Source organism: Furipterus horrens, unplaced genomic scaffold, assembly GCF_987537825.1.
Source record: "Furipterus horrens unplaced genomic scaffold, mFurHor1.1.pri manual_scaffold_8, whole genome shotgun sequence".
Taxonomy (NCBI): Eukaryota; Metazoa; Chordata; class Mammalia; order Chiroptera; family Furipteridae; genus Furipterus; species Furipterus horrens.
Genome location: NW_028327178.1, coordinates 99,490,406 through 99,515,086, shown reverse-complemented (window position 1 = coordinate 99,515,086; position 24,681 = coordinate 99,490,406). Strand labels below are relative to the sequence as shown.

The 24,681-nt window shown below is 45.7% G+C and overlaps 1 protein-coding gene and 1 long non-coding RNA gene across 3 annotated transcripts in view; one reads left to right on the top strand and one right to left on the bottom strand.

Annotated features, from left to right (window-relative positions):
* Positions 1-24,681, bottom strand: part of HNF4A (hepatocyte nuclear factor 4 alpha) — a 51,843-nt gene extending 27,162 nt beyond the window's left edge. For both annotated transcript variants that reach the window (XM_090286438.1, XM_090286439.1), the window contains exon 1: positions 24,524-24,681. In XM_090286438.1, the coding sequence (XP_090142564.1) occupies positions 24,524-24,572 (49 nt within the window). In that variant the 5' untranslated portion in view covers positions 24,573-24,681. The remainder of the gene's footprint in view (positions 1-24,523) is intronic.
* On the top strand, positions 812-13,264 carry LOC150003602 (uncharacterized). Its single transcript, XR_016512785.1, has 3 exons — positions 812-1,034; positions 10,285-10,424; positions 13,121-13,264. It is a non-coding gene; the product is annotated as an uncharacterized LOC150003602 (long non-coding RNA).

The following is a 24,681-nucleotide window of genomic DNA, read 5'->3' as shown; positions in this document are numbered from 1 at the left end:
AGCAAGGTCCCAAATGCTCCCCAGCAGCCCTTTGTCACCTCTGCCCCGTCCTCTGGGGCTGTCAGGCCCAGCTCAACAGCAGTAACAGAGGACCTCAGAGCTCACCACGTTGCAGATGGAGAAACAGAGGCCTCGAGAAGGAAAGAGGGTGGCTTTGAGCGCTGCCCTGGGTGGCCCGGTCTTGGTGAGGGGTCGCCACAGACCCAGCTGTGCTGCCCTGAGCTAGGAATCGTTCACTCTTCTCAGTTTATCCGCTCCGCTTACAGATGACAAAACGGGGACTCCCAGAGGTCAAGTGACTTACCTTAAAGCCATAGGGATCGTCTGAGGAGGGGCTGTGATTTGAACTGGAGTCTGACTGCAGAGCTGAGCACCGCCCGTCCCCCACGCAGGCTGCCTCCCTCCAGGATTCCCACACAAAGACCCTCAGAATTCTGGAGCGCTGGGCTGCTGGGTCCACCCATCCCGTTACTGCTGGCAAGCTCAGGAATCGGAGAAGCGAAGGAGCCTGTCCCCGGCACTTGTAAATTCAGAGGCATCCTCCAGACCCCAGCTAGCTTGGGCAGCCTGGCACCTTCACTTCCCCTGGGTGCTCACCACCCTGCTATCTCCTGTCTCCTTCCCCACCCACCCATCAGGGAGCGAGCAGTGTGGGGACCAGGGACTCATCAAGACAAAGAACAAAAGTCGTGGGGGAAAGAAGCCAAGAGCCATCTCCACTCTGGGGTAGGGCCCTTCAGTTTCGCCCCTTTGAAATTTCAAATTCCAGTTTGTGGACAAAGTCCTAAGTTTCTCACAATATAGGTTCCCAACCACGGACCAAACTCCAGTCCAGGCAGGCAGCAGGCCCGGGGCCGCTTCCCTGTGGCAACTCCTGAGGTCTGGGGTGAAGAGGTCCTGGCCCCCAATGGGCCTAGCAGGCCATTCTTGCAGCCCGATCCTACCCTGCAGGGACCCTCGCCTCCCACCTGAGAGGACAGCCCTCTTCCTGGAGCTGGGATCTAACTCTTGCTGGTACCAATAGCAGATACCAGGTAGGCACCCTTCCTGTTCTGGCCATCTTTTCTAGACTCCTAAAACTCCGCTCCTATCAGCCGCCTCACCCTGGAGCACAGGCCTTGCCGACTTAATCCAATCATGACCTCACAGAACTTCAAGACTGGAAAGGGTGTCTCCGCCAACCGCTCCCCCCCCCATTGGGTGGATGGAGACATGGGGCCTCCAGGGAGTGGCAGGTGGCTGTCTTTTGAACCATAGACCCGGGGCCCCTCAATAAGCCCCACAGGGTGGAGGGGACGTGCTCAAGGCTACACATTGGCAGTGGGGGAGATTTGCCTTAACAAGAAGACTGCCAGCTCTATGGGGACCCCTTTTATCCATTGCAGCCCTCCAGGGCCCTGGCACTGCCTCCTCTAGACCTGGGATGGTGGTGTGTTCGTTCATTCAGTGACTGATGGCCACTGGGTTGCCATGTAAGTGCTTCTGAGATGAAGATGAGGGAGCTTGGGGCTGAAGGCCAGTGCGTTTGGAAGGAAACAACATTCATGTGGTTAACTGATAACTGAGCCCCATCCTTGGGCCTCCTGGAGCCTCCTTCCTCCCTGTCCTCAGCACGATTAAGACGAACTTACCTGCCTGCTAATCATTGCTGAGCCTGTTGATTTTGCCTTAAAAAATTAACTGGGCATGAGTTTGCGGTTTGCCTCACCCCTAACCCTGAAAAGGCCGGGGTGGGCAGGAGGCCGCCCGGGTTATGCAAGAGGCCGCTGGCCTCCCCACGCACATCCTCTGCTTGCCCTCCAAAGGGGAGGTTTTGCTTAAGAGTCAACAGTTTGCTTGTTCCCCCTGTTCTGGGTCCTGAGCAAATTTGCTCTGTTACCAAAGAGAGATAACGGCTGCCACGGGGAAGCTTTCCAAAGAGGGATGCGAAGCAGCCGCCTTTGAGCTTGGGATTCGGGAATCCTGCAGTATCAGAGCCAGGAGAGCCTGTAAGAGGAGGTGGCCTGGGGCCTTTCAAAGCGGGCTCTGAGGTTCCCAGGAGCCAAGGGAGTGTGCGCACAGGCCCGCTTCACCCAGTGCCTGCCTCTCAGGTGCGCTGCTCCTTCCTAACTCATTTGAAAGTTTGCGCTAGCTACAGATAGTGAGCACTAGACAACTGCAGGTCCAGACTCATCCCCTAACTCATTGTACAGACGGGGAGGTGGAGGCTGGAGGGAGGAAGGGACCCGTGCAAGGACAGAAGAAGGTCATTCCAGGTATCCTGGGTCTCCAGCTAGGACAGGGAAGACAGGAGCTGCCTTGGGGACGCAGTGATGGACTCCGGATATTAGTGACCAAGGTGGTACTTACATGCCCCCCTCCACCACTCGCCCTCCCTCCCAGGGCCGGCTGGGATCTGAATGGTGCCTAAGAGCGACTGGAAGGCCTAAATGAGGAGAACTCACCTGGCTTTGTGTCCTGTGGGTCCTCAAGGAGCATGTAAACCAGGGGCTCCAAGTCATAACTCGTTCAGCCATGTTCTCCCCCTGCAGGCATCAGGCCACAGAGGAAGATGCAGGGCTACCCCGACTCTCTTAACCTCTCCGTGCCACAGTTTCCTCACCTTTAAATTGGGAATAACACCCCTGACTCACTGGGTTGTCGTGAGGATGAAATGGACTAAGATACGTCCAACGATAACCATGACGATGTTTCTCAAGCTGTTTCAGGGTGCTTTCCATGGGTTAACTCATTAATCCTCACAACCACTGTGAGGCAGGCAATGTTTTTATCACCCAGACCTGAGGCACAGAGAGGTTGAGCCATATGCCCAAGCTCACACAGCTTGTAAGGAACAAGATCTGGGATTCCAACCTGAGCAGTCTGGCTCCAGAGTCTGCGCTGCCAACCCCGAGCCTACCCTGCCCTTCCAGGGCTGGTTTATAGGAAGTGCTTAATGAAAGCTGGCCAGTATGGGAATAAAACAAGCTCTGTCCCAAGGTGTGGGCTTTATGTGAGGGCTGGAAGGTGGGAGGAGGAAGGCATATCCCTGGGCTGGATTGGTCAGGGATGGATTCCTGGAGAAGGTGGCACCCTAAGCAGAGAGCAGGGCATTGTGAGAGACGATGACCATGACTCAAGAGGTAGGGTAGAGAGTATGGTAGGCAAAATGATCAAGAAGGAAGCCAGGAGGACTTGGGTCTCTCTGGGCGGGGCCTCCCCACAGGCTATTTCCTGCCAGGTGGCTCGTGACTTCTGGGCTGAGGCTGTTGCTGTCCTGTTTATGTTTCTCCCTCCTGGTTATGATCCTGACTTTATCTGCAGAAGTGACCTTGGGAGTTAGATGGGGACAGCCCAACCCCTGTGGGGCCTGAAGGATGATGGGGAGCTCCTGCCTAGCACAGGCCCTGCTCTTGGGGTGAAGGATAAACCCACATCCCAGAAACCATCCATGGTCTCCCTGCACCCTTGTTCTGAAAGGCTCCAGGGATTGCCAGGAGGTCTCTGAATTGAAGTGTTTGGTAGTCCTGAGATCAGACCAGGGTCACTGCGTACAGCTGTACAGCTTGCTCACTGCACAAAGGTGCTCTGGCAAGCGGAGGTGGAAATCTACAAGTGGGGTGTCTTCTACACATTTTCGCAAAGGCTCCATGTCAGCCCTGCCCCAGCTCTGTTTCTAGCAACAGTGTGACCTTAGGCAAGGTCATTTCCCTCCCTGGCCTTGGTTTTCCTTTTGAAAAGTTGTCTAGCACAAGGCAAGGATTCAACCCTCACAGCGAATTAGAATTGCCTGGGGCCTTTAAAAAATACTGATGCTCAAGCACCATCACAGACCAATGATCAAATCTTGGGGTAAGGGTCGGTGGGTGTGGGGTATCAGTATTTTTTAAAGTTCTGATGTGCAGCCAAGATTGAGACCCACGGTGGGAGGGCTTGAAACTTGGAACAGAAAAGGCCTAGATGTTCATCCAAGTTCTACAACTTAGTAATTGCAACTTCAGTGAGTCTCAGTTTGCCCATCTGTAAAATGGGAACAATGAGAGCTTCCTCATAGACTCAGAATGGCAGTTCAATGAGAGGGTATTCAGACAGTGCTTGACACTGTGGCTGGCCAAGTAGCGAGCTCCTGATCCACGGTACCAATGACCATTAGTTTGCTACTGGCAAAATGAGATTGACTTAAAATATAAGGGCCAAGGATTCAGACTTGGAGCCAGGCTTTCTCTGTCCCTTGAATCAAGTTCTAGGGGGGTCTCAATCTTGGCTGCACACCTGTCATCTTGCTGAGGTGTGTGTGATGATGATGATGATGATTTGATATTTTACCTAATTTGTTACAGTTGTTAAATTTATTTATTTTTGAATCAGTACTATATTCACATGGTTCAAAAATAAAAACAAAAAGCAAAAGGTGCACTTTGACGGGTCTTGCTGCCACTGCTGTGTCCTGACCACCAGCCCACTACCCTCTTCACCATAGGTAACCCCTTCTCTTACTTTCTTCTGTATTTTCCAAGTTTTCTTTATGCAGACCAGGCAGCATATAAGATCATACATTATCATTCCCACCCCTTACACTGTTCTGGGCCTTGCTTGGGCTTTTAACAGCAGACCCTGCAGATTCTTCCATAGCAGTTAGGAGCAAGCTTTGAGGAAGGAAGGGTTCTTGCCCCCTTCACAGGTGAGGAAACTGAGGCTCAGACTGCTGAGTCACTGGTGTTTGGGCTGTCTCTCCCTGGCTCCAGAGACAGTGTTTGTCCCCCTGCTCCAAAGTGGCCTTCCAGGAAACCTGACAGCAAGCTTTGGAGCCTGGCCTAAATCTCTCCAGGGCAGGCCTGGCAGGAGGTGGGGTGGGGGTAGGCTGTCAGGGCCTCAGTGAGCACCAAACTCGCTGAGGGGCTAAAGCAGGGCAGGAAAATGTTTCGAGCCTTCCAGATGGTAACCCAGTGAGGGGATGTTCACTAGATGGGACAGTTAGGGCCTGGTGGTCATGCCCTCCAACAGCGCGGAGTCTGCCCGGAAGCCTCTGTCAGCCTCAGGCCGTGCTGGTGGCAGGAGAGGGCAGAGGAGGAGATGCAGGGAGGGAAGGGAAACATGGCTGATGAAACAGGCCCAGGAGAAAGAAGGCTTGAGGGGACCCATTCCTGGAAGTCAAGTAGGAAGATTTGGAATTCAAAGCAGAGGGACATTTTAAGCAAATGTTTTCTGCTTAGGCTACCTCTGGATTCTTGACCTGCTTCAGCTTACTGACTCACTGACCTTGGACAAGTCACTTTCCTGCTCTATGCCTCAGTTTCCCCAAAGTAAAAATGAAAAATATTAGGTAGCTGGTCTTAAGACAGCTTTGGAGCACCCCTAAAGGACCTTATGAGGCTCCCCTTACCTTGATGGGGAAATCTGAATCTTGCCTTGATCATAATGGGGTGAGCCCATCAGGATTCTGGGCCTATCTGGGGTGGGGGGGTGGGGGTAGAAGGTTTCTACACTGCCCCCAAATCTGGACTCCTTTCCTTGGTTCTGTGTCTGTCTCCCACCACCCCATCCTCCTCTCCAGGTAGATAGGGAACAGGGACCATACCTGGTGGGTCCCAAGGGAAGCCCTGGCCCCAGTCTGACATCCTCCTCCTGGTCATATGGGATCCTGCACAGTGGGCCATCTCTTCATCCTTGAGGGAGCTCCCACTGCCACCCTGGCACCCAAGACCCTGCAAGCGCTGCTGGGCAGAGTTAATCTCTTAATACTGGTCACAATGAGATTTCAGGGATGGTGGAGGCAGTCTCCATGGAAACTGCAGACCTGCCCAGGACCCATGCAAAGAATTAGCCACAGGGGTCACCAAGCGGGTCCTAGAGACCCAACCCAAACAGGAGTAGGAGACAGCAGCCTGGACTCCTGGGTCCTGCCCCAGGCCTCCTGTTGTCTCTCTGGAGAGCTTGTGAGGTAAACACAGTGTGACACCTGTCACACTGCCTGAGTTCTGCTGTTAAATTGGACAGAGTCACATTCACAGGGAGAGTCCTGTCACCTTCCTGGGCTTTAGTTTTCTCATTCTTCAATTGGGGTGATAATCCTTAACCCAGAGGGTTTTCTAGAAGACTGCAGGTTTCAGAGTCTGCCAGACCTGAGTATGAAGCTAGACTTTTCCCACTCAGACTGTAAACCTAGGAGGCCAGGCATTTCACCTCTCTGAGCTTCGGTTTCCTCATCTCTACAATGGGCATAATCAGTACTGTGCCTGACGGGTAAGTACTGATGCTCAGTGAATGTGAGTCTCCTCCCCTCTTTCTGAGTCCCATCTGCACTGCACATCTGCCCACCACCCCCAGCGACTAGCAACTTTCAGACTCCCGCAGCCTCTGCCTTGTCTCTGGCCTTTGCACACGCCAGGTCCTCTGCCCAGACCAGCTGTCACGCCTCTTTCTTCAAATCTTCATCCTCTAAGTCCTATCTTAGTCCTCTTCCCCTGGGCAGTCCTGCGGGCTTGGGCACGGTTAGGGCTCCTCCTCTGTGCTCCCATAGCCCTCAGTGCTTTGCATCATCAAAGTTTAATCCACTGGCGGTTACTAGTTATTTGTCTTCCTCCTCCAGTTTCACTCTTATATTCCCAGTACCCAGCTGGCACTTAATATAATGGGTTGGATAAATAAACGAGTGAATGAAGGAATTTGTCCATCCAATCATTCACTATTTATTCAGCACCTTCCATGTGCACTGTTGTGGGTGTTTGAGCAAATAAAAATACAGGATGCCCCATTAAATCTGAATTGCAAAGAAACAATGAATAATTATTTTAGTACAACTATGTACCAAATAATGCATGGAGCATACTTATACTTAGAACACTTCTGTTGTTTATCCTCAAGTTCAAATGTAACTGGGTGTTCTGTATTGGATCTGGCCACCCTATTCCCTCCGTCACAGAGCTTACATTTTGGTGAGCTTACATTTAGTGAGCAAGCAATTAAATAAAGAGAATTTCAAATACTGGATGTTGTAGCGTCTTGGGGACAGCAAGGAGCATCTGTACACAGGGTGATCTCGAGCTAGTGGCCTTTATCATCATCGAACAGTTCTAAGCTCCAGTGAGATACTACTTTGTGAAAATCCTTTGAGGACCTTAAAGGACACTCTTGAGAGAAGGGCTCGAAGGCAGGCAGAAGGGGTGGCAGCAGGAGGGAGCTGCTGAGTCTCACTTGACAAGGCTCCACAATTTTGTAATTTGGATCCCAGCCTTCACAAAGCTTCACGAACTGCAGTCCCACCCCTCAGGCGCCAACATCCTCTGCAGGGATGAGAGCCAGAGAAAGGGGCCGCAGGCGCAGTGCAGGGAAGCGTGGCCGCCTCTCCCGCAGATGCCCTGGGGCGCCAGGAAAAGCCCGAGGGCGTCCGGGAGGAAGAAGCCCAGAGAGCCGCAGCGCCGCGCTTTGAGCGTCTTGGCCTCCTCCTAGTGGCCGATACAGGAACTGGCTCTTATTAACCTTTAAACAGCCATACGGGCTTCACCAATCACAGCGAAGGTTGCATTATAATCCCACCAATCACAGGCCGAGACAAACTAGGTCTCTCCAAACTCAGCGGAAGACAGCTCAACACAACTCAACTGGGTTTATTTCGGGACAACGTCATTTCGCTCCAGTCACACATCAACACCTGGCCACTGCACCAATCAGAACACAATATTTTAAAACCTGTTCCCCAAGGCCGGTACCATGCTGCAGTTCCACCATCTACGAAAGTTATAGCCCCAACACCAGGCTTTGTGCTGGCTCCATGTGGAATCTCGCGTTTGCATTCAGTGTTATTTATATATCTTAATATTTCATGATATTACTATTATAAAAATTAATATGTGGGTCTGGGAAAAATATGCTCTTTGGAGTTAGAAACACCTGGAGTCCACTTACTAGGCTTTGTAAAGTAGAACAATTCGCTTCCCTTCCTCAGTCTTTAAAAGAGAATAATAATAATATTTTAACTGTCATATTCCATCATCCCACCCCCATCTCAGTTATTCAAGCCCAAATCCTGGAAGCTACTATCTTTGTGTCCTTCCTCCCATCCCTCCCAGCTCAGCAGAAATCCAGGTCTTGCCACCTCCAACAGTATCTCGGATGGTCCTCTCCACCACAGCCAGCCTTGCCCACATCACCATCATCTCCCCAGGTCTGCAAGTCTGTTCACTTTTCTTGTTCCTCTGCTCTGGGTCCCAGGCCCACTCTTCAGCCAGGGACCAGGAATGATCTTATACAAAGAGATTGCATCAGGTCCCTACCTTACTTAAACTTGTACAGTTTCCTATGCATTTATAACAAAACTCATAAAATTCAAAACTCCCACAGACTGGGAGACCCACCTAACCTTGTTTCTATATCTCTACATCTCCAATCCAATTTCATTTCACTCACCCCCACCCGAGAGGCTGCAAGCACATTAGTTTTCTTTTTTTTTTTAGTTTTCCTTTCCTGTCTCAGGGTGTTTACACATCTCTTCCACCCCCATTAAGGATATGATCCTTGTCTGTTGTATTCCCCAGGGTGCACCCCACATCTTGAACAGTTTAAAATTAAGTGCATAATAGATGCTTAATAGATATTTATTGGGTGAATGAGTGAAAGATTTTTTAGGAGAAATGATATAATATACATGAAGTGCTTGGTACATAATATGTTTTTCAATGAAAAGGATTCTATGCTTATAGTAGAAAATGTGAAGGTAAAATAAAGAGAAGATTTAAAATCATATGTGCTCCTACATTTGGAAGGGTTCAACTCTTGCTAACCAGGGTCCCTTGACCTTGACACTATTAACGTTTTGTGCTAAACAATTCTTTGTTGTAGGGGCTGGACTGTCCTGTGCATTGCAGGACACTTAGCAAAATCTCTGGCCTCTACCAACTAAATGCCACTAGTACTCGCCCCCAAAGGTATGACAACCAAAATTATCTCCAGACGTTGCCGCATGTCTCTTAGGATTCAAAATACCCCTGGCTGAGAACCACTGCGTTAAACCCCAAGACTTATGGGAAATTTTCTCCTCAAAATCCAGCCTGTCTCAATTTTCAGTGTCCATTCAGAATCATTTGTGCTGATTGTTAAAAATCCAAATCCCTCACATCCCACCTCAAGGCTCCAGGGTCAACAGTGGGCCCAGGCATCGCATGTTTAACAAGCTCCCACATGCTTCTGTTGCATGGAGCACTCAGAACCCACTTTGAAAATTCAACCAGGAAGTCTCCCTGATAATCAGATAACCAAGCGTTGGGTGAGGGTCCCTTGTCTCTTGAACCCTATCCTTGAATTTCTCTCCTTTCCAATTACCCATCCATTGATATCTCTTCAAAGTAGTGACAGAACCAAATCCTAGCTCAGCCAATGCCCAAACTGCCTCATCTACCTTCAGGGAAGAAACAAAAGCTGACCACAAAGTTTAGCTGAACCCGCTTATGAAATAACAGCACCCCAATCAAAATGGATCCTGAGGTGTTGTCTGGGAGAAGAATCAGCTTCACAGAATGGTGGTGTCAGACTGTCTTCTCCCGGATGCACCAGAGTCCCTTCCCTGAGCACAGGTGCTGAGACAGAACCATCCAATGAGTCATGACTTGCTCTACCTTTCTAGACCCATCTTTCAGTCTCTTTTACTCTCTGTGAGCTATTCTCAATCATTCCACTTCTCTCCTCTCAGGCACGTGGCAGATTTACACTTTCTTGCCTTCTTTGAAGTTGGGTGTGACCATGTGACTTGTCTTGGACAATGAAATTTGAAGATAAATAATCTGTGTCACACCTGAGCATAAGGCTTAAGAGCCAGTACTGAGGTTCTTGTGGAACCAAGTGTAGATGTGGAGTCACCGGGATGCAAAGAGCCTCCTGCCAGCCCATGCCACACGTGTGCCATAAGTGAGCAATAACTATCTGCTGTGTTAGCCACTAAGACTTCTGCCATGCTTGGTTACTGTGGCACAGCCTCACCTGTCTGACTGAACACAGTCTTTCCAAAGCTTCACTGATATGCCTGTGACCATTACGATTTGTTATATCTGAAAACCACTTATGCTATTAATATTTTTCTTAACATCAACTCACTAATTTTAACTTAGGTTTATTTTAGAAGGACGTGTTATTACCACCAAATGAAATACCAGTATCACAAATAGAAAGCAATGGGAAAATACACAGAATGAAATAAACTATTATGTTATATCCTGACTTACTACTGTTGTCTTTGAAAGCCTCTGCGCCCTTGGTCTGCTCTCTTTTTGTTAAAAATAAATAAATAAAAATTGGTCCCTATGTGTATGTCAGTCTTTCAGGCTCCAGAAAGGTGGCTAAGACCTGTTAGATGTTTGAAGGCAGCATGGTATAGAGGCTGAGAACACAAATTCTGGAACCTAACTTTCTGGCTTGAATTCCGGTTCTGCCATGGACTAGCTGTGTGACCTTAGGTGAGTTACTTAACTGCTCTGTTATTTTGCAAAATAGGGATGATAATGTGTGTGTCTTTGGGTTATTGTGGGGATTATTTGTGTTAATATACAGAAAGAACTGTGCTGGCACATAGTATTATACAGGTGTTAGCTATAAAATAATGACATATCAAGATCCAGGTGAATTTGGAGAGATGTTTGAATTTAATGAAGAGGAAAGAAAAATACTTCACATAGGTTAAAAACAACCCGCCTGGACAATGTGGATGGGGAGAGTTGCTTTAATGGCAGGAGATGACAAAATTCTAGAGGTCTTATTTGGTGGCAGCTGCCCAAACCTCTAACCCAGTGATTTTCAACATTTTTCATCTCATGGCACACATAAATTAATTGCTAAAATTCTGTGGCACACCAAAAAATATATTTTTGCTGATATGACAAAAAAGGTATAATTTTTAATTTGAGAGAGAGATAGAGATTAATTTGTTGTTCCACTTATTTATGCATTCATTGGTGGCTTCTTATATGTGCCCTGACCAGGGATCAAACCTGCAACCTTGGTGTATTGGGACAATGCTCTAACCAACTGAGCAACCCAGCCAGGGCTAAAAAAAACTTTTTTAATGTCTACTAGAGATAAATAAGTGGGACAATATAGAGAGCCTAGAAACAGATCTACATATATTTGAAAATGGGAGACAAAAGCAATGGCATTTCGTATCAGTCAAGAAAGGATGTCCTACTTAATAAATGGTGCTGGGTCAGTTGTTCATCTGTACAAAGAAAAATATAATGGCGTCTCTATTTCATACCATACACAAAAATCAAATCCTATGGAATAAAGACCTAAATATGAAAAGTAAAAATAAAACTTAATAGGAAATATTTAGCATAATATCTTTATGATCACAGGCCCTGCAAGATTTTATAGGCAAGATACGGCAAGTACAAACCATAATGGAAACGATTATTAAATTTAATGACCTTTTTTTTTATCATTTAACCAAAATAACTACATAAAGTTGTAAATTTCTGTATAACAGAAGTCTCTAAAGAGAGTGAAAAGACATGCTACAGACTGATCAAAGGTATTGTCCACAAATATAACTGAAAAAGGATTTGTAACAAGAATAAATAACGCTTTCAAACTGATCAGAAGGGGTAAATAATGCAGTAGAAAATGGGCAAAGGACAGGAACAAGCAGACTCAGAGAGGAAGCCCAAATGATGAAAGAGCCCCTCCCAACCTACAAGGGTTAGTGGTGAGCAACTTATCAACATCTCATCAAAGGAAAGTTGCCCATTGCCTGAGATCCAGAATTTCAATTCCTACACCTTATCCTAGAGAAACTCTCACCCACAGGCATAACAGCGTTCTTCATAGCATTGTTTAAAGTCATGAAAAACTGGCACCAACTCCATTGTCAAAAACCAGAATGACTATACTTGGAATATTCATACACATGTTAAATGAGTAACCTAGTGCTACCTGTATGTCAGCATGGGAAGATCCAAAAAGCTATTATATGAGTGAATAAAAGGAAGTTGCTGAAGGTCACGTACAACATACCATTTGAATAAATTTTCTAGATATGCAAAATAATATTACACATTGTTTATGCAGCCATGTATATAGTAAAAGTATAAAAACTTGTCTGCAAGTGATAAACACCAAATGTTGACAGCAGTCCCCACTGAGGAGGACGGCAGAGAGATGGGATCAGGCAAGGCACGGGGCCTTCAACTCTAAGTGTAATGTTTCATTTCTCATTAAAACAAAATATGAACCGAGGGAAAATATGGTCATGCCATGGGATTTGACAAAACTGAGAGATGGGTACATCAGTGTTCACAATATTATTCTCTATACTTTCCTGCATGTTTGTAATATTTTTTAGTTTGGAAAAAAGGAGAAAAGAAATTACATACCAGTAATAGATAATTTGGTACTATGATTTGTAAAATCTTACTACCTAACATATCTATAAAGTTCTTTTTAAAAAAAACCTAGCAATGTATCTAAGTCTAGCATGTCTCTATTTGCGGGCAGGGGAAGCTTAAATGGGTGTTAATGTTTTTCAAGGGTCTCTGTGATGAGCTCCTGTGAGCTCACTAGGGGCCTCTCTTGAAGTGCCAGAGGCACTGCATGTATCTAGGGCTCTGAGTTCTCTGGTAATGAAATTTGTACAGCTTGCTATAATCTAGCATTTTTTCAAATGTCTAAAAGCAGAATCCTTCTTGTCTGAGTGGTCTTGCCTTGGGAAAGGTTGACCTAGTGACCTCCAAGTTCCCTTCCAATTCTCCCAGTCTCCATCCTAGTTTTGGCTCTGCCACTAACTTGCTATATGGCTTTGGCCAAATCACCTTTCTTTTTGAAGCCTCAGGTTATTAAGATATCAGATGGGTGTGTGAAGTTGAGACTCTAAGATCTCTTATCTACGTCCAGCTCTGAAAATCCCATGTTGGAGCCCAGAGTTAGGATGACATTTCCACTTATTCCTCCTCTTGCAATTAATTTTTTATTATTTAACTAAAAGCAGATTTGTGGTAGAAGAATTACAAAAACACACAGATGCAAAATAAAAAAAATTTAGCTTTATTCCACATGCAACCGTGGCCCTTTTTCAAGACATATGATGATAACAAGCATTTATGAAGCACTTCTGTACAAAGCACTGTGCTAGAACAGATCTATTCTTACCCTTATTTTACAGAAGAGGAGACCGAGGGTCAGAGAGGTCAAGTCACCTGTACAAGGTCATACAGCTTGCATCACTCTAACCCAAGTCTTCCTGACTCTGCCACACAAGTTCTCAGCTACTGCCATCTCCAGCCTTGGCATTTGAAGGGCGGTCTTCATCACTAGAGTCATTCTATTTCCTCCCATCTCCCCCCAAGTCCTTCAGGATTCTCTCCTGTCTCCAGAAAAGCTGTGGACATTATCTCTTCCAAAAACAATCAGCTCCTTTAGAAGGATCTGTGTCCCTCCCCCAAACTCAGTCCACCTTATCTCTAGAAAAACTATGACTTGCCTCTCCCCAGCCCAGCTCCACCCTACAAATCACTGGATTTGGGATAAATTCAACAGGCTAGAGACAGAAGAATAGGTATGTATTTAAGTTTCACAGAGACTATTGTCTTATGTGAATGTCTGATAAAGAAAACACAATAGCTGCAAGAAGGGGGCTGGGAGGTGAGATTTCCTACGTGGAGAATTTTAGAAGACAGGCCTGGAGTTCTGAGGCCTGGGTCCTCCTGACAGAGAGGCAGACGACTAGGATGGGGACAGAAGAGATAAATGTGGGGTGGCAGAAAGACCCAGCCAGAGACAGCAGCCCAAGAGGTTTGGCTAGGACTAGTCTACTCAGAATGGGAAATGGAGGCAGGATGCATTAACAATGAACTTGGTCACCGCTGTAGAATCCAAGGGGCTAGGGCAGCACTGTTTAACAGAAATATAATATGAGCCACATACACAATTAAAAATATTTCTTAATCTTCACCTGAGGATATATTTATTGATTTTAGAGGAAGAGAAAGGGGGAGAGAGAGAGAGAGAAACATCTAGGTGAGAGAGAAACATCGATCAACTGCCTTCTGTACATGCCCCGACCTGGGATTGAACCCGCAACTTAGGTATGTTCCCTAGCACCGGATCGAACCCACAACCTTTTGGTGTATGGGACAACATTCCAACCAACTGAGCCACCTGGCCAGGGCACACATAATTTTAAATATCCTAGTAGTCACATTAAAAAAATAGTAAATCTAGGGAATAGATTACTCTCACAAATAATAAGCTTTCCCTTGGTTTTAAATCAAAGGTTTCACACTCAAGTGCCCTTATTGCCCAGTAAGAGAAATCAGTGGATAGGGTACAAGCACAGTTCACACTGTAGTATAAGAAAAACAACATAGCAAACATAATGTTCTGTTCATTAATGTAACTTTAGTGTAGGATACTAAGGAATGGTGGGGCCTGTGGCAAATTAGAGAAGACACACCAGGTCTAAGTTAGCTCCAGTGAACTTTTGTCTCATGGGTATGGGGAATCAGTGTTGCTAGAACTTCCAATTTTTTGAAAGAAGTTGAGATTTTTAAAAGTTAATAGTCAATTCAAGTTTTATTTAAAAACAACTAGGTAGGCTGAATCTCAACCTCTGATCTCCTTTAAGACCCTGACCACGTTTTACAGAGGAGGAAACTGAGGTTCAGAGTGGTTAAACATTTTCCCAACTCACAGCAAAGACAAAGAACTAGCTCTTCGGGTTGTTCCTGCTGCATCTGCTGATAACCAACATTGACTTTTCACTCTTCCTATTGAGAATTTACAAGGTGCCAGGTTCTGTGCTGAGTGTAATATCATGAAGGAGATACTGTCTGTGATGATGTCAGATTTGGATACGGGAAGCCCAGGCTCAGAAAGGTAGAGTAAATGGCCTAAGATCACACAGTGAAGCCTGGACCTGGGTCTGTGTTTGATTACAAGACTATAGATGCCCCCCTCTGGCTACACTCCCTTCCACCTCACCACACTGAAGAAGACAAGGGAGTCTGGTGGTTTTCACCGTGGAACTCCTCAGAAGGGCCTGGGTCTTCGGGGTGGGCAGCGTCCTGAACCTCCACACTTCCTTTAACCCTACCACCTCCATTGTTTCGTTCCTGTGAATTGGCTTCCGGGTAAGGTTTTGTCTGAAGAATGAATGCCACTGCCTTCTTTATTTTTAATTTTGGAAACCGCTGATGGGCCCAGGGTCCCCTGGTTTACAGGGGAGGAAACCAAGGCCCAGAGGTAACAAATGCCCAATGTCCCTCTGTAAGTAGGACGAGAGCCAGGCCTAGAATTGGATCCTGGAGGTCCAGCCTGGAGGCCAGGCCCTGCCTGGGGAGCTGCCCACTGGGTATGCTTGGGCCTCCCTCCAGCTCCTCTGGCCTCTGCCCAGGAAGGGCCAACTGCTCTCTCTGTCTTACCACCTCCTTGGCCCTTCCTCATGCTTGTTTGTATAACTTTTTCACCTGTTCTTTCACAAGCTCTCCCTGAGGCGTGGCTGCCCCTGCGGAGTGTCCCAGGGAATCCTGGGGCCTTGGCGGTGTGGCAGCCTGGGCCTGGCCGGTCCGTGGCAGACAGTTCTCAAACAGTGGCTGTCTGGGCAGAGAAAGGCCTGTTTACCCAGGGCAGGGCCCGGGCAGAGGCTGCAGCTTCCTCCCCACGTCACTGGCCCATTCAGCCACTCAGCATACTGACCCAGCTCTCCCCATCTGTATTTGCTCATTCCACAAATATTTATGGAGCGCCTACTGTGTGCCAGGCATTGTTCCACATGCTGAGGATATACTGTAGCAGAGAAGATGAGAGCCAAATTCCCTGCCGCAATGGGACTTACACGGCTGTGGAGGAGACAGATGTTAAACAGACCAGGGAATGCATCCGACTCCAGCGTTATAGAGGATAACAGGATTGATAGTGATGGTTGGGGGTGGGTCAGCCTTAGATTTGGGTGGTCAAGGAAGGCCACTCTGAGTGAGGTGCGTTGGAGCTAAGGCCCAAACGATGAGAAGAAATCAGATATGGGAAGATCTGGAGAAAGGGTGTTCCTGGCAGCGGGACTAGCAAGTACAAAGGCCCTGGGGCAGGAATGTGCTTGGTGTGACTGAAGGATAATAAAAAGACGAGTGTAGCTGAAGTAGAGTGAGCAAAAGGGAGAAAGGTAGGAGAAGCCAAGAGAGAGGCAGACAGAGTTCCCAGGGAGACATTTAGGTCAGGGGAAAGAGCCTCGGTTTTCTGTTTAGCGTGATACAAGCTTTTGGGAGCTATTCAGCAGGAATTTTCAACATAATTGTGTCCTGAATTTCTCCTCTAACTTTAACTCTGCTTTTCCCAAACTCTGGGGCTTTCTGTCCCATGACGCTCGTTTTCAGGTACACTTGAGAGTGTTTGAAATAGTGTTTACTTCCTCCTTTGTCCTTTTTAATTTTTTTTTCAAAAATTTTATCAAAGTTGTACGGGTACACAATTGAAAAAAATAAAATAAAATATTTCTACAAAGCTGATGCTTTATAGCAGTAGTTTCTGGCCCACCCTTTCCTAGACCTGCTGGCCACCACCCAGAGGAAACTACTTGCAACTATTTTAGCTGGGGATTTTCCTCCCTCATGTTTTCCTCTTTATTTCCAGATATCATGGTTATGCTGCTACCTCTTGACTTTTCAGTCTTAGATGTAATATGTTCATTTGCTAATAGGGAAGGCCCTATAAACTATTTCCCAATTTGGAAGTAAGTCAATATTCATTGTTTTCATTTGTACTATAATTCACAGCTGATGTCATCTGTACAGGAACTAGGGCCTTTCCATGTGGTATTTCAGTTAATCTCCACAATAACACTATAAGGTAGGTACTGGTCAAGATAACAATAATAGTGACACTTTACACTCAGTGAAACCGTTGGCAGTTTGCAGAAGACTTACAACCATTCCTTGATCTGCAGAACTATCCTGAGAGATAAGCAGAACTGGTATTATTAAACCCGGTGGGGTGCGGTAGTTAAAAGAAAACCCAGTTTCCAGCCCAGATGAAAGGAGCCGAAGTGTGAAGGAGATAAAACTCCTATCTTACATCTGGGGGTTGCTTGCTGCATCAGCTAATATTGCCCTTGTTAATACAATACCTGGATTTAAATCCTAGCTCTGTCTCTCGTAGGCTGTGTGGTTCGGAGTGGGTTATTCAACCTCTCAGAACCTTTGTTACCTCTTCTGAGAAATGGGTGTGATGACGGTACCTACCTCAATGGGCAGCTGTGAGGTTAAAGGAGGTAATTTTTATAAAGTGTTTAGAACAGTGCCTGGCCCACAATAACAACTATATAAGTGATCAAATAAACCCAAGGTAGAAAACGAACGAGCCAGGACCCATATCTGGGCCTTCTGATGCCAAGTTCAATGTCTGACCCCAGAACACCAGACACTTATGTTTCTCTTCATGATTTTTACCATATCTACCTATTATCTGAATTTCATTTACCTGTAATTATTTACTTGATATTTTTTCTTTTGAATTTTTTCTCATTAATTTTTAAGAGGACATCTTATATTAACATTTGAATATGCTAGTTATAAATTTTTCTAACACACAGTAAAATAAATTCAATAGGATTTAGAAGGGTTTGTCCATGTGCACCCTGAAATCGGTCCCTGCACCCTGTGGGTACACCAAAGGACAAGTGTGCTATTTTGAGGTCTGTAAACAACCTTTGGGGCTTTTAAATCATTTTGATCATGACCCTCAGTACATAACACATTTCATATCACATACTTTATATTCAGTGGCAATAAAAGTGGTGTCAACAGATTACAGGCTCCAGAACCCGACCACCTGGGTTGGAATCCGAGCATCGTCTCTTAATGCCTATGTCACTTTCTCTGAGTGACTCAACCTCTGTGCCTCCATTTTCCCATCTATAAAACAGGGCTGATAATAGTCCCCACCTCACAAGGCCATTATGAAGATAAACAGTTGATAAGTGTGAGGCCATAGTAAGCGTTCCATAAGTTTTTGCTATTGTCCCAACCCCCAGCACACATCCATAAACATACAGAGGTGAAACAAAGTCTCACACATGCAAAATGTATTCTTATTACATGGTATGAGCTATGTTTTCTATTCTGTTTTACTTCATTAAAAAAATATGGTCATCTTTGTGAAATTACATTAATCTATTTTTGATTTATAACTCATGCTCTTTTCTGATGGATATTATGCTGTAATAAAAATATTTTTAAGTAGCATATTTTTTATTCAAAAAAGTCAAAGAATGAAAATAAAAGAAACCAGTTGATTATGCAAACAGCAAATATGCTAAAATTATTTTGTCCAGCACAGTGAGGGCACATTAGCAGATTTGGGGGCCTAACAGCTTGGATGCTACTGATCTGTAATCTCTTATGAACACTGTTGAATTGCACTATAGGAATAATGTATCTGCTTACACCCAAAAACATGTGCTTCCTTTAAAAAGTAACGTTTGATATATTAAAGCAAGAGTCAACAAGCTACAGCCACTGAGCCAAATCTGGCCCACTACCTGTTTTTGTAAATAAAGTTTTATTGGACCACAGCCATACCCATTCATTTCTTTATTGCCTATGGCTGCTTTTATGCTACAAAGAGCAGAGTTGAGTAGTTGCCACAGATAACACCTGGCCTGCAAAGCCTAATATATTTACTATCTGGTCTTTTATGGAAAAAGTTTACCAACTACTATAGTAAAGTTACAGTTTGAAACTCTCACACTTAAATTAAAGTCTTATTCTATTTATATCTTATTTTATACTATTTATTCGTCTTGCAAATTCTAACAATTACATGTTACTTTGAAAAATTTCAAACCTCCTAAAGGTTGAACAGATAGCATAGTGAGCGCTCATGTACCCTTCACCAGGATTCCCCAGCCGGTGGCATCTGTCACATTTGCTTTATCACTGTCTGTGTAACTCTCTATGCATTTTTGAATTAAAACATTTGTTATAAAAATTGTGTATTCACATCTGTCATACATATTTGACTCTGTGTGTATGCATGTGTGTATGGGCACGACCCCATGGCAGAAGTGGTCAACTGTGTACCAACAAATTCATGCTCCCCTTCCATAATTTAGAGCTATTCCTGGAAGCAGCTGCCTGCTAGGGATCACATATCCTCCCAGAATCCTCTGCACTTGGCCAATGCCATGTGACAAGTTCTCACCAAAAGAATGTGAGTAGAAGTGATCAACGTCACTCTGGGCCAGGGTCACTTCTGGGATCCCTGGGTGACTATGTGACGGAGGTAAATAAACTCATAATTTACATTTTGGGTTTGTTCATTACATCAGGTAGTATGTCTCTAACTAATATGACCCAATAAATCATGTGACTCATTAGTGGGTCAAGATGACAGTTTGAAACAAACTGGCCTGGTCCTCTGGTTCTCTGAACATTTTTGAACCATGGGTCCTTCCATTAAATGTTTCAGTCAGAAGTCAAAATGGAGCTTCTCTGGTTGAAGCATCTTTCCTGACCCCCAGTGAATACTGTGTGGCGATCACCGAGCCAGGCACACGCCCCCGTTTCTCAGAAGAGGAGGCGGAGAGCCAGCAGGAGAAAGGCTAGAGTGAGGCCACAGACGGCTGCCTGGGGTCAGAGCCACTTCCCAGGTCCGTGGCCAGTGCAGGTCTGTTCCCTCCATCCCCATGCCCCTTACTGGCTCCTCACTGGCCCAGATCACGGACCAGGACCCAAGACCGGACCCCAGGCCTCTGAGGGCATCTGGCGGCTTGGAACCAAGCTTCTTCCTGGCTCTCCAGCTAGATAGTTGCATCCTGTTACCGGTTATATATCCCTCATTCTATTTGTTCCATAACAGCTAAAAAATGCCTATTATGTAGTAAGCACTCAGTCTTTTTCACACAGTAGGTAGAATAACAGTAATAATAATTAAATGTCACACAACACTTTCTATGTGCCAGACACTTAGCACGTTACAATATTAGCCTCATTTAATTTTCACAACCCTATGAAGTGGATGATAGTATTACATTATCAGCCCTTTAGACAGATAAAGAAACTGAGGCACAGAAATTAAGTAATTTACCCAAAACCACACAGCTAGTAGGTGGCAATCTGAGTCTAGGCAGTCTGGTGCCAGAGTCTGAGCTGCTAAAATGATATTATATAGCCCTTCAGATGCTACTATAAGAGATGACAGTATAGGTAAAAAAAAAAATGAGGATTTGGCATCAGAATAATTTTAATCACTTATTTGCTGTGTGATGTAGGGACTTACTTAACAACTCTGAATCTCAATTACCTGGCTATAAAATAGGGCTAATACTTCCCACCTTGATGGGTTATTACAAAGACTAACTAGAGAAAATGTAATGTGCCTAGCATCCTGCTCTTTACATAGGAGGGGGGTTAAATGGAAATACTTCTTCGCAAGCCCACCCTGATGCTGGAGGCATGTGAGTCAGAAAAAATGGAAGGCATAGTTCCCGCACTTAAGCATCTCTTAATCTTATTAGCAACAAGACAAACCATTCACAAAACAATCAGAAAAGTCCCAGGATACTTTCAAAAAGGATGGAATTAGTTGCAGTCAAGTATAAGTAACATCAGTGCAGTTGATGGCCAGGCTCTGGGCTTCTCCATGTGCTGTTCCTCCTCCCTCTCTTCTTTCGGCTGAGCCCTGCTAAACTTTCAGCTTTCAGTTTAAATATTAGTCCACTCCCCCAGGATCAGAGGTCTGTGACCCCTTCCCCTCCTCTTAAGTCACTTTGTGTTCCCATAGTGCCCTATTTGTCCATATCATGGCACTCTGTCTTTGACTGCTTGCTGCTGTTTTGACTGTCTACCCCATCACACTGGGCACTGCGCAAGATCTGAAGCCATGTTTTATTCTCCTACATCCCAGTGCCTAGCAGAATGCCTTGCAACAGTTGTTTGTAAGAAATGAACAAGTGAACAATGAATTAATGAATGCAGGAAGCTTCTAGGTAGAGAAAAGAAGCACTCCGGGTATCCATAGCTTCCCTTTATAAAATGAGACAAAATAAGGCAATAGTTTCCGAACTCCAACTGACCCAAAATATATCAGTTTTTAAGTTTCCCATATGCAGCCAGGTTTGTGATCCATTGAACCACAAGGAATCAAACTGAAATTGAGGTGGGATGGGAAGATGATGTGGACAGGGTAGGCAGGGGAAAAGGTGGGGAAGACTGTATTTGGGGAATGAAGGGTGTGAACAGCATGCCTGATATCCGACACAATCCCACAGTCCTCTAGTATCTGGGGTCCTACTCAACTTTGGGCCCATCTACCCTTCAGGGAGACAAGGCACCTCACAGTTTATGACACCTTTTCTCCTTCACTAGCTCCTAGAATCCTCACAACAACCAAGGTTAATTTGATGGATGAAGAGTTGAGGATCAGATTGCTAAAGTGCCCACCATTGTACAGCTTTAAGTGGGAGGGCCACATAACCAAACTGTCTCTGACAACAGCCTCTGATCTGGCTTGAGGCTGATGCCATTGGTCAAAGGAACTAGGCCTATGTACCCAGGAAGAATCAGGTTCATCTAGCACTTGGAGTGCCCTGATGGAGGATTGTTGATCATTGGCCAAATCACCCCATCTTCTTACTTGTCCTGCTCTGAGCACTTACAGGTACTGCTACCCGGGCTCAGCCCAACCCATGTCATCCATGCATCCATCCAGCATCTATACATTCATCTTTTCATCCACCCACCCACCCATCACCTCATCCATTCACCTACCCACCCACCCACTCACCCATCTATCCAGGTACTTATTCATCCATTTATCACATTCACACACACATTTCTCCATCCATCCATCCACCATACCCACCCACTTACCCATCACATCTATTTATTATTCCATCCACCCATCTACTCAATTACCATTAATTCATTAGTCCCATCCATCCATCTACCTACCAACATATTACATCCATTTATCAAACCATCTATCTACCCACCCATCCGTGTATTCATGTATTCTTCATTCATTCATTCATTCATCCATTCATCCATCTTCCCATTCATTAAATAATGTAGACTCCATCAAAGTCTACATGGGGCCAGGACCTGTGGTAGCCTGGAGTATAACAAGAAGAATCAGACAAACACAGACCTTGCCCTCAAGGAGATTTGAGGTGCTTACAAAAAATGACAAATTCTCAAAGTGCCAAAATATGTAATTGAGGGAAGTTTGTTGAAAGGAAAACGAAGATAGGAAAATAACAAAGCCAGGAGTCAGGCTGGCACACAGATGTGCACACCACAGCATCTTATCCTCGCGGTTGCTAAGAGCAGCCCCAAACTTGGTGCTGAGCTACAGCCTGGCACCCAAAGCAAATACTACAACACAAGAGTCACAGTATACTACATTGTGGCAGACACTACACAGCCGCTCTTCCTGCTGCCTTACAACACAGTGGGGTTATAGGTACCTCGGGCACATTTGGAAATGTCTGGAGACATTCTTTGGTTGGCATAACTGATAAGGAGGTATGCTATGAGCATCTTGGGAAAAAGTAAGCTGAAGAACTGTGTGTAGTATATAACATTCCTGATAACAAAATGGATATGTGCATATATGTGTACATTATTATCAGAAAAAATAAAGTAGTAGACATAGAACATCCATCCACCCATCCATCTATCTATCCACCCAACCATCCATCCATCCATCCATCCAGGCATCCAATGTTCGCTGAATACTTGCTATGCAATGAGCACTGCACGGAGGCTAGATGAAGGGACATGAGTGGACGTCCTACAAAGTAGACAGACCTGAAACGCGGTGAGAGGCTGTCATGTATATCACTTATTATATATTATCCTTTGGAAGGGACTCTAAGGGGGCCTTCTGTTCACCCTTAGCCTAGACTTGTAGCCTGGGGCTCTCCTCCAGAAACTGACTAGCCCCTTTGGGAGACAATGGAGTCTTCCTCTGGCCACAAGGTTAACCAAGTCTTGCAATTGTGTTTTAAACTCCTATGAAGCACCTAAGGCTTGCCCAGCCCTTTAGCTATGCAATCTCCTCTAATCTCACCACCCTCTGTGAGATAGGTCCTGTTGTTTTCTCCATTTTACAGATGAGGAAACACATTCAGAGGGGGGAAGTGACTTGCCCAAGATCACATAGCTGGTGTGAAAGATGGATCCGAAAGCTGTTTTTGATTATTCAGATTTTGCAGTTTCCACTGCATCACAGATTCCTGCTTGATGGTGGATCAAAGAAAGATCTCCTGGACCAGTCAGGAGACGAGTCTCTGATTCCTTGAGGCCATCTGTCCTTAGCTAATGACAACATTAAGAAATATTTATTGAGTCCTTACCATGTGTGTGGTGCCAAGGGATTACATCCTTACTTTCCTTTAGTTATCCAAGAAGACCCTAAAATACTCTCTCTCAAATTCAGAGATAAGGCAACCAAGACACAGAAATGTTGAATAATTTGTCTAATGTCACAGAACTACAACTGAGGTCTATTGGATTCCAGAGGCCAAGTTCTGTGCATATGTGTGATTTAAACTGGTTTGTAAAAGGCACCTAATTTTTAAAAATCCAAAATGTGCAAAAAATGTAAAACAGACATTCCCTTGAACCTCCTTCCTGAGAAACAGAATTCTGTTGCCCGTCTCTTTGTGTCCTTCCACTAATTTTCTATGCAAATATAAATGTGTGTGCATATATATGCACATATCCATTCTGCTAACAGGAATGTTATATGCTGCACACAGTTCTTCGGTTTACTTTTTCACTTAACGTAATTTGAAAGTCCTTCCCTATATCCACACACTGATCTGCATTATTTTCCAACAAGGGGGTAGCATTCCATCCTAAAGGTTCATCATGCTTTATTTACTCATCCTCTACTGTCAGACGTTCGTGCTGCTTCCAGTTTTGGAATCCCCACCACCATCCAGCAGGAGAGCCCAAGCCTTTCACCGTCAATAATATAAACCTCCCTAACCTTGCATCTAAGTTGCACACACTAGCCCGAGACCGTTCTCATTTTCCAAAGCCCCACACTGTGCTTTGCTTTATACTACTTCCCCCTGCTGAATTATCCAGAGCTGATGGCCCTCATCAGAGGGGCCAGCCACGTCTCCCCTTCGGTCCTATCCCACCTAGATCATGACTCAGCTCAACAACCATGCCCAGCAAGGCTCTCCGTGGGCTTTAGTTTGTCCTCAAGGCAAGTGGGAATGATGCATCCTGCCCCAGCCTCTGTGCAATTTTGGAAGAACCCCTGGGACGCATCCTCAGGAAAGTGGTCTCTGTGGGCAGGAAATGAGCCAAGACAGCCACTACTCTCAGGTTCCTGCGGCCCCTCCCAGCACTTACCACACCAAATCTGCCATGCGCCTGTTTGGAAGCTTAGTGAAGCAAGTCACATGCCTCCTCTGGGCTTCCTGCCATTCTAAAGGAGCCCTTAGAGGGTCTCTGGTCCCTTCGGAAACACACAGGGGGGCATCCCATAGTTTCCCAAACTTGAGTATGGTTCCGCCCTGTTCAGCCCTCCCCCAGTCCCAACCACTGGCCCCACTCACCATAGGGACCCTCCACTGGAGCCCCGAGGGGCGTGTTCACACTGACCATGGCCGAGCCCACCCAGCCAAAGACCTGGGGGCATGGAGGAGCTGGGGCCCCACAAACAGCAGCAGTGGGAGTCAGTCCACCAGGAAGGCAGGAGTGCAGCCAGCTGCCA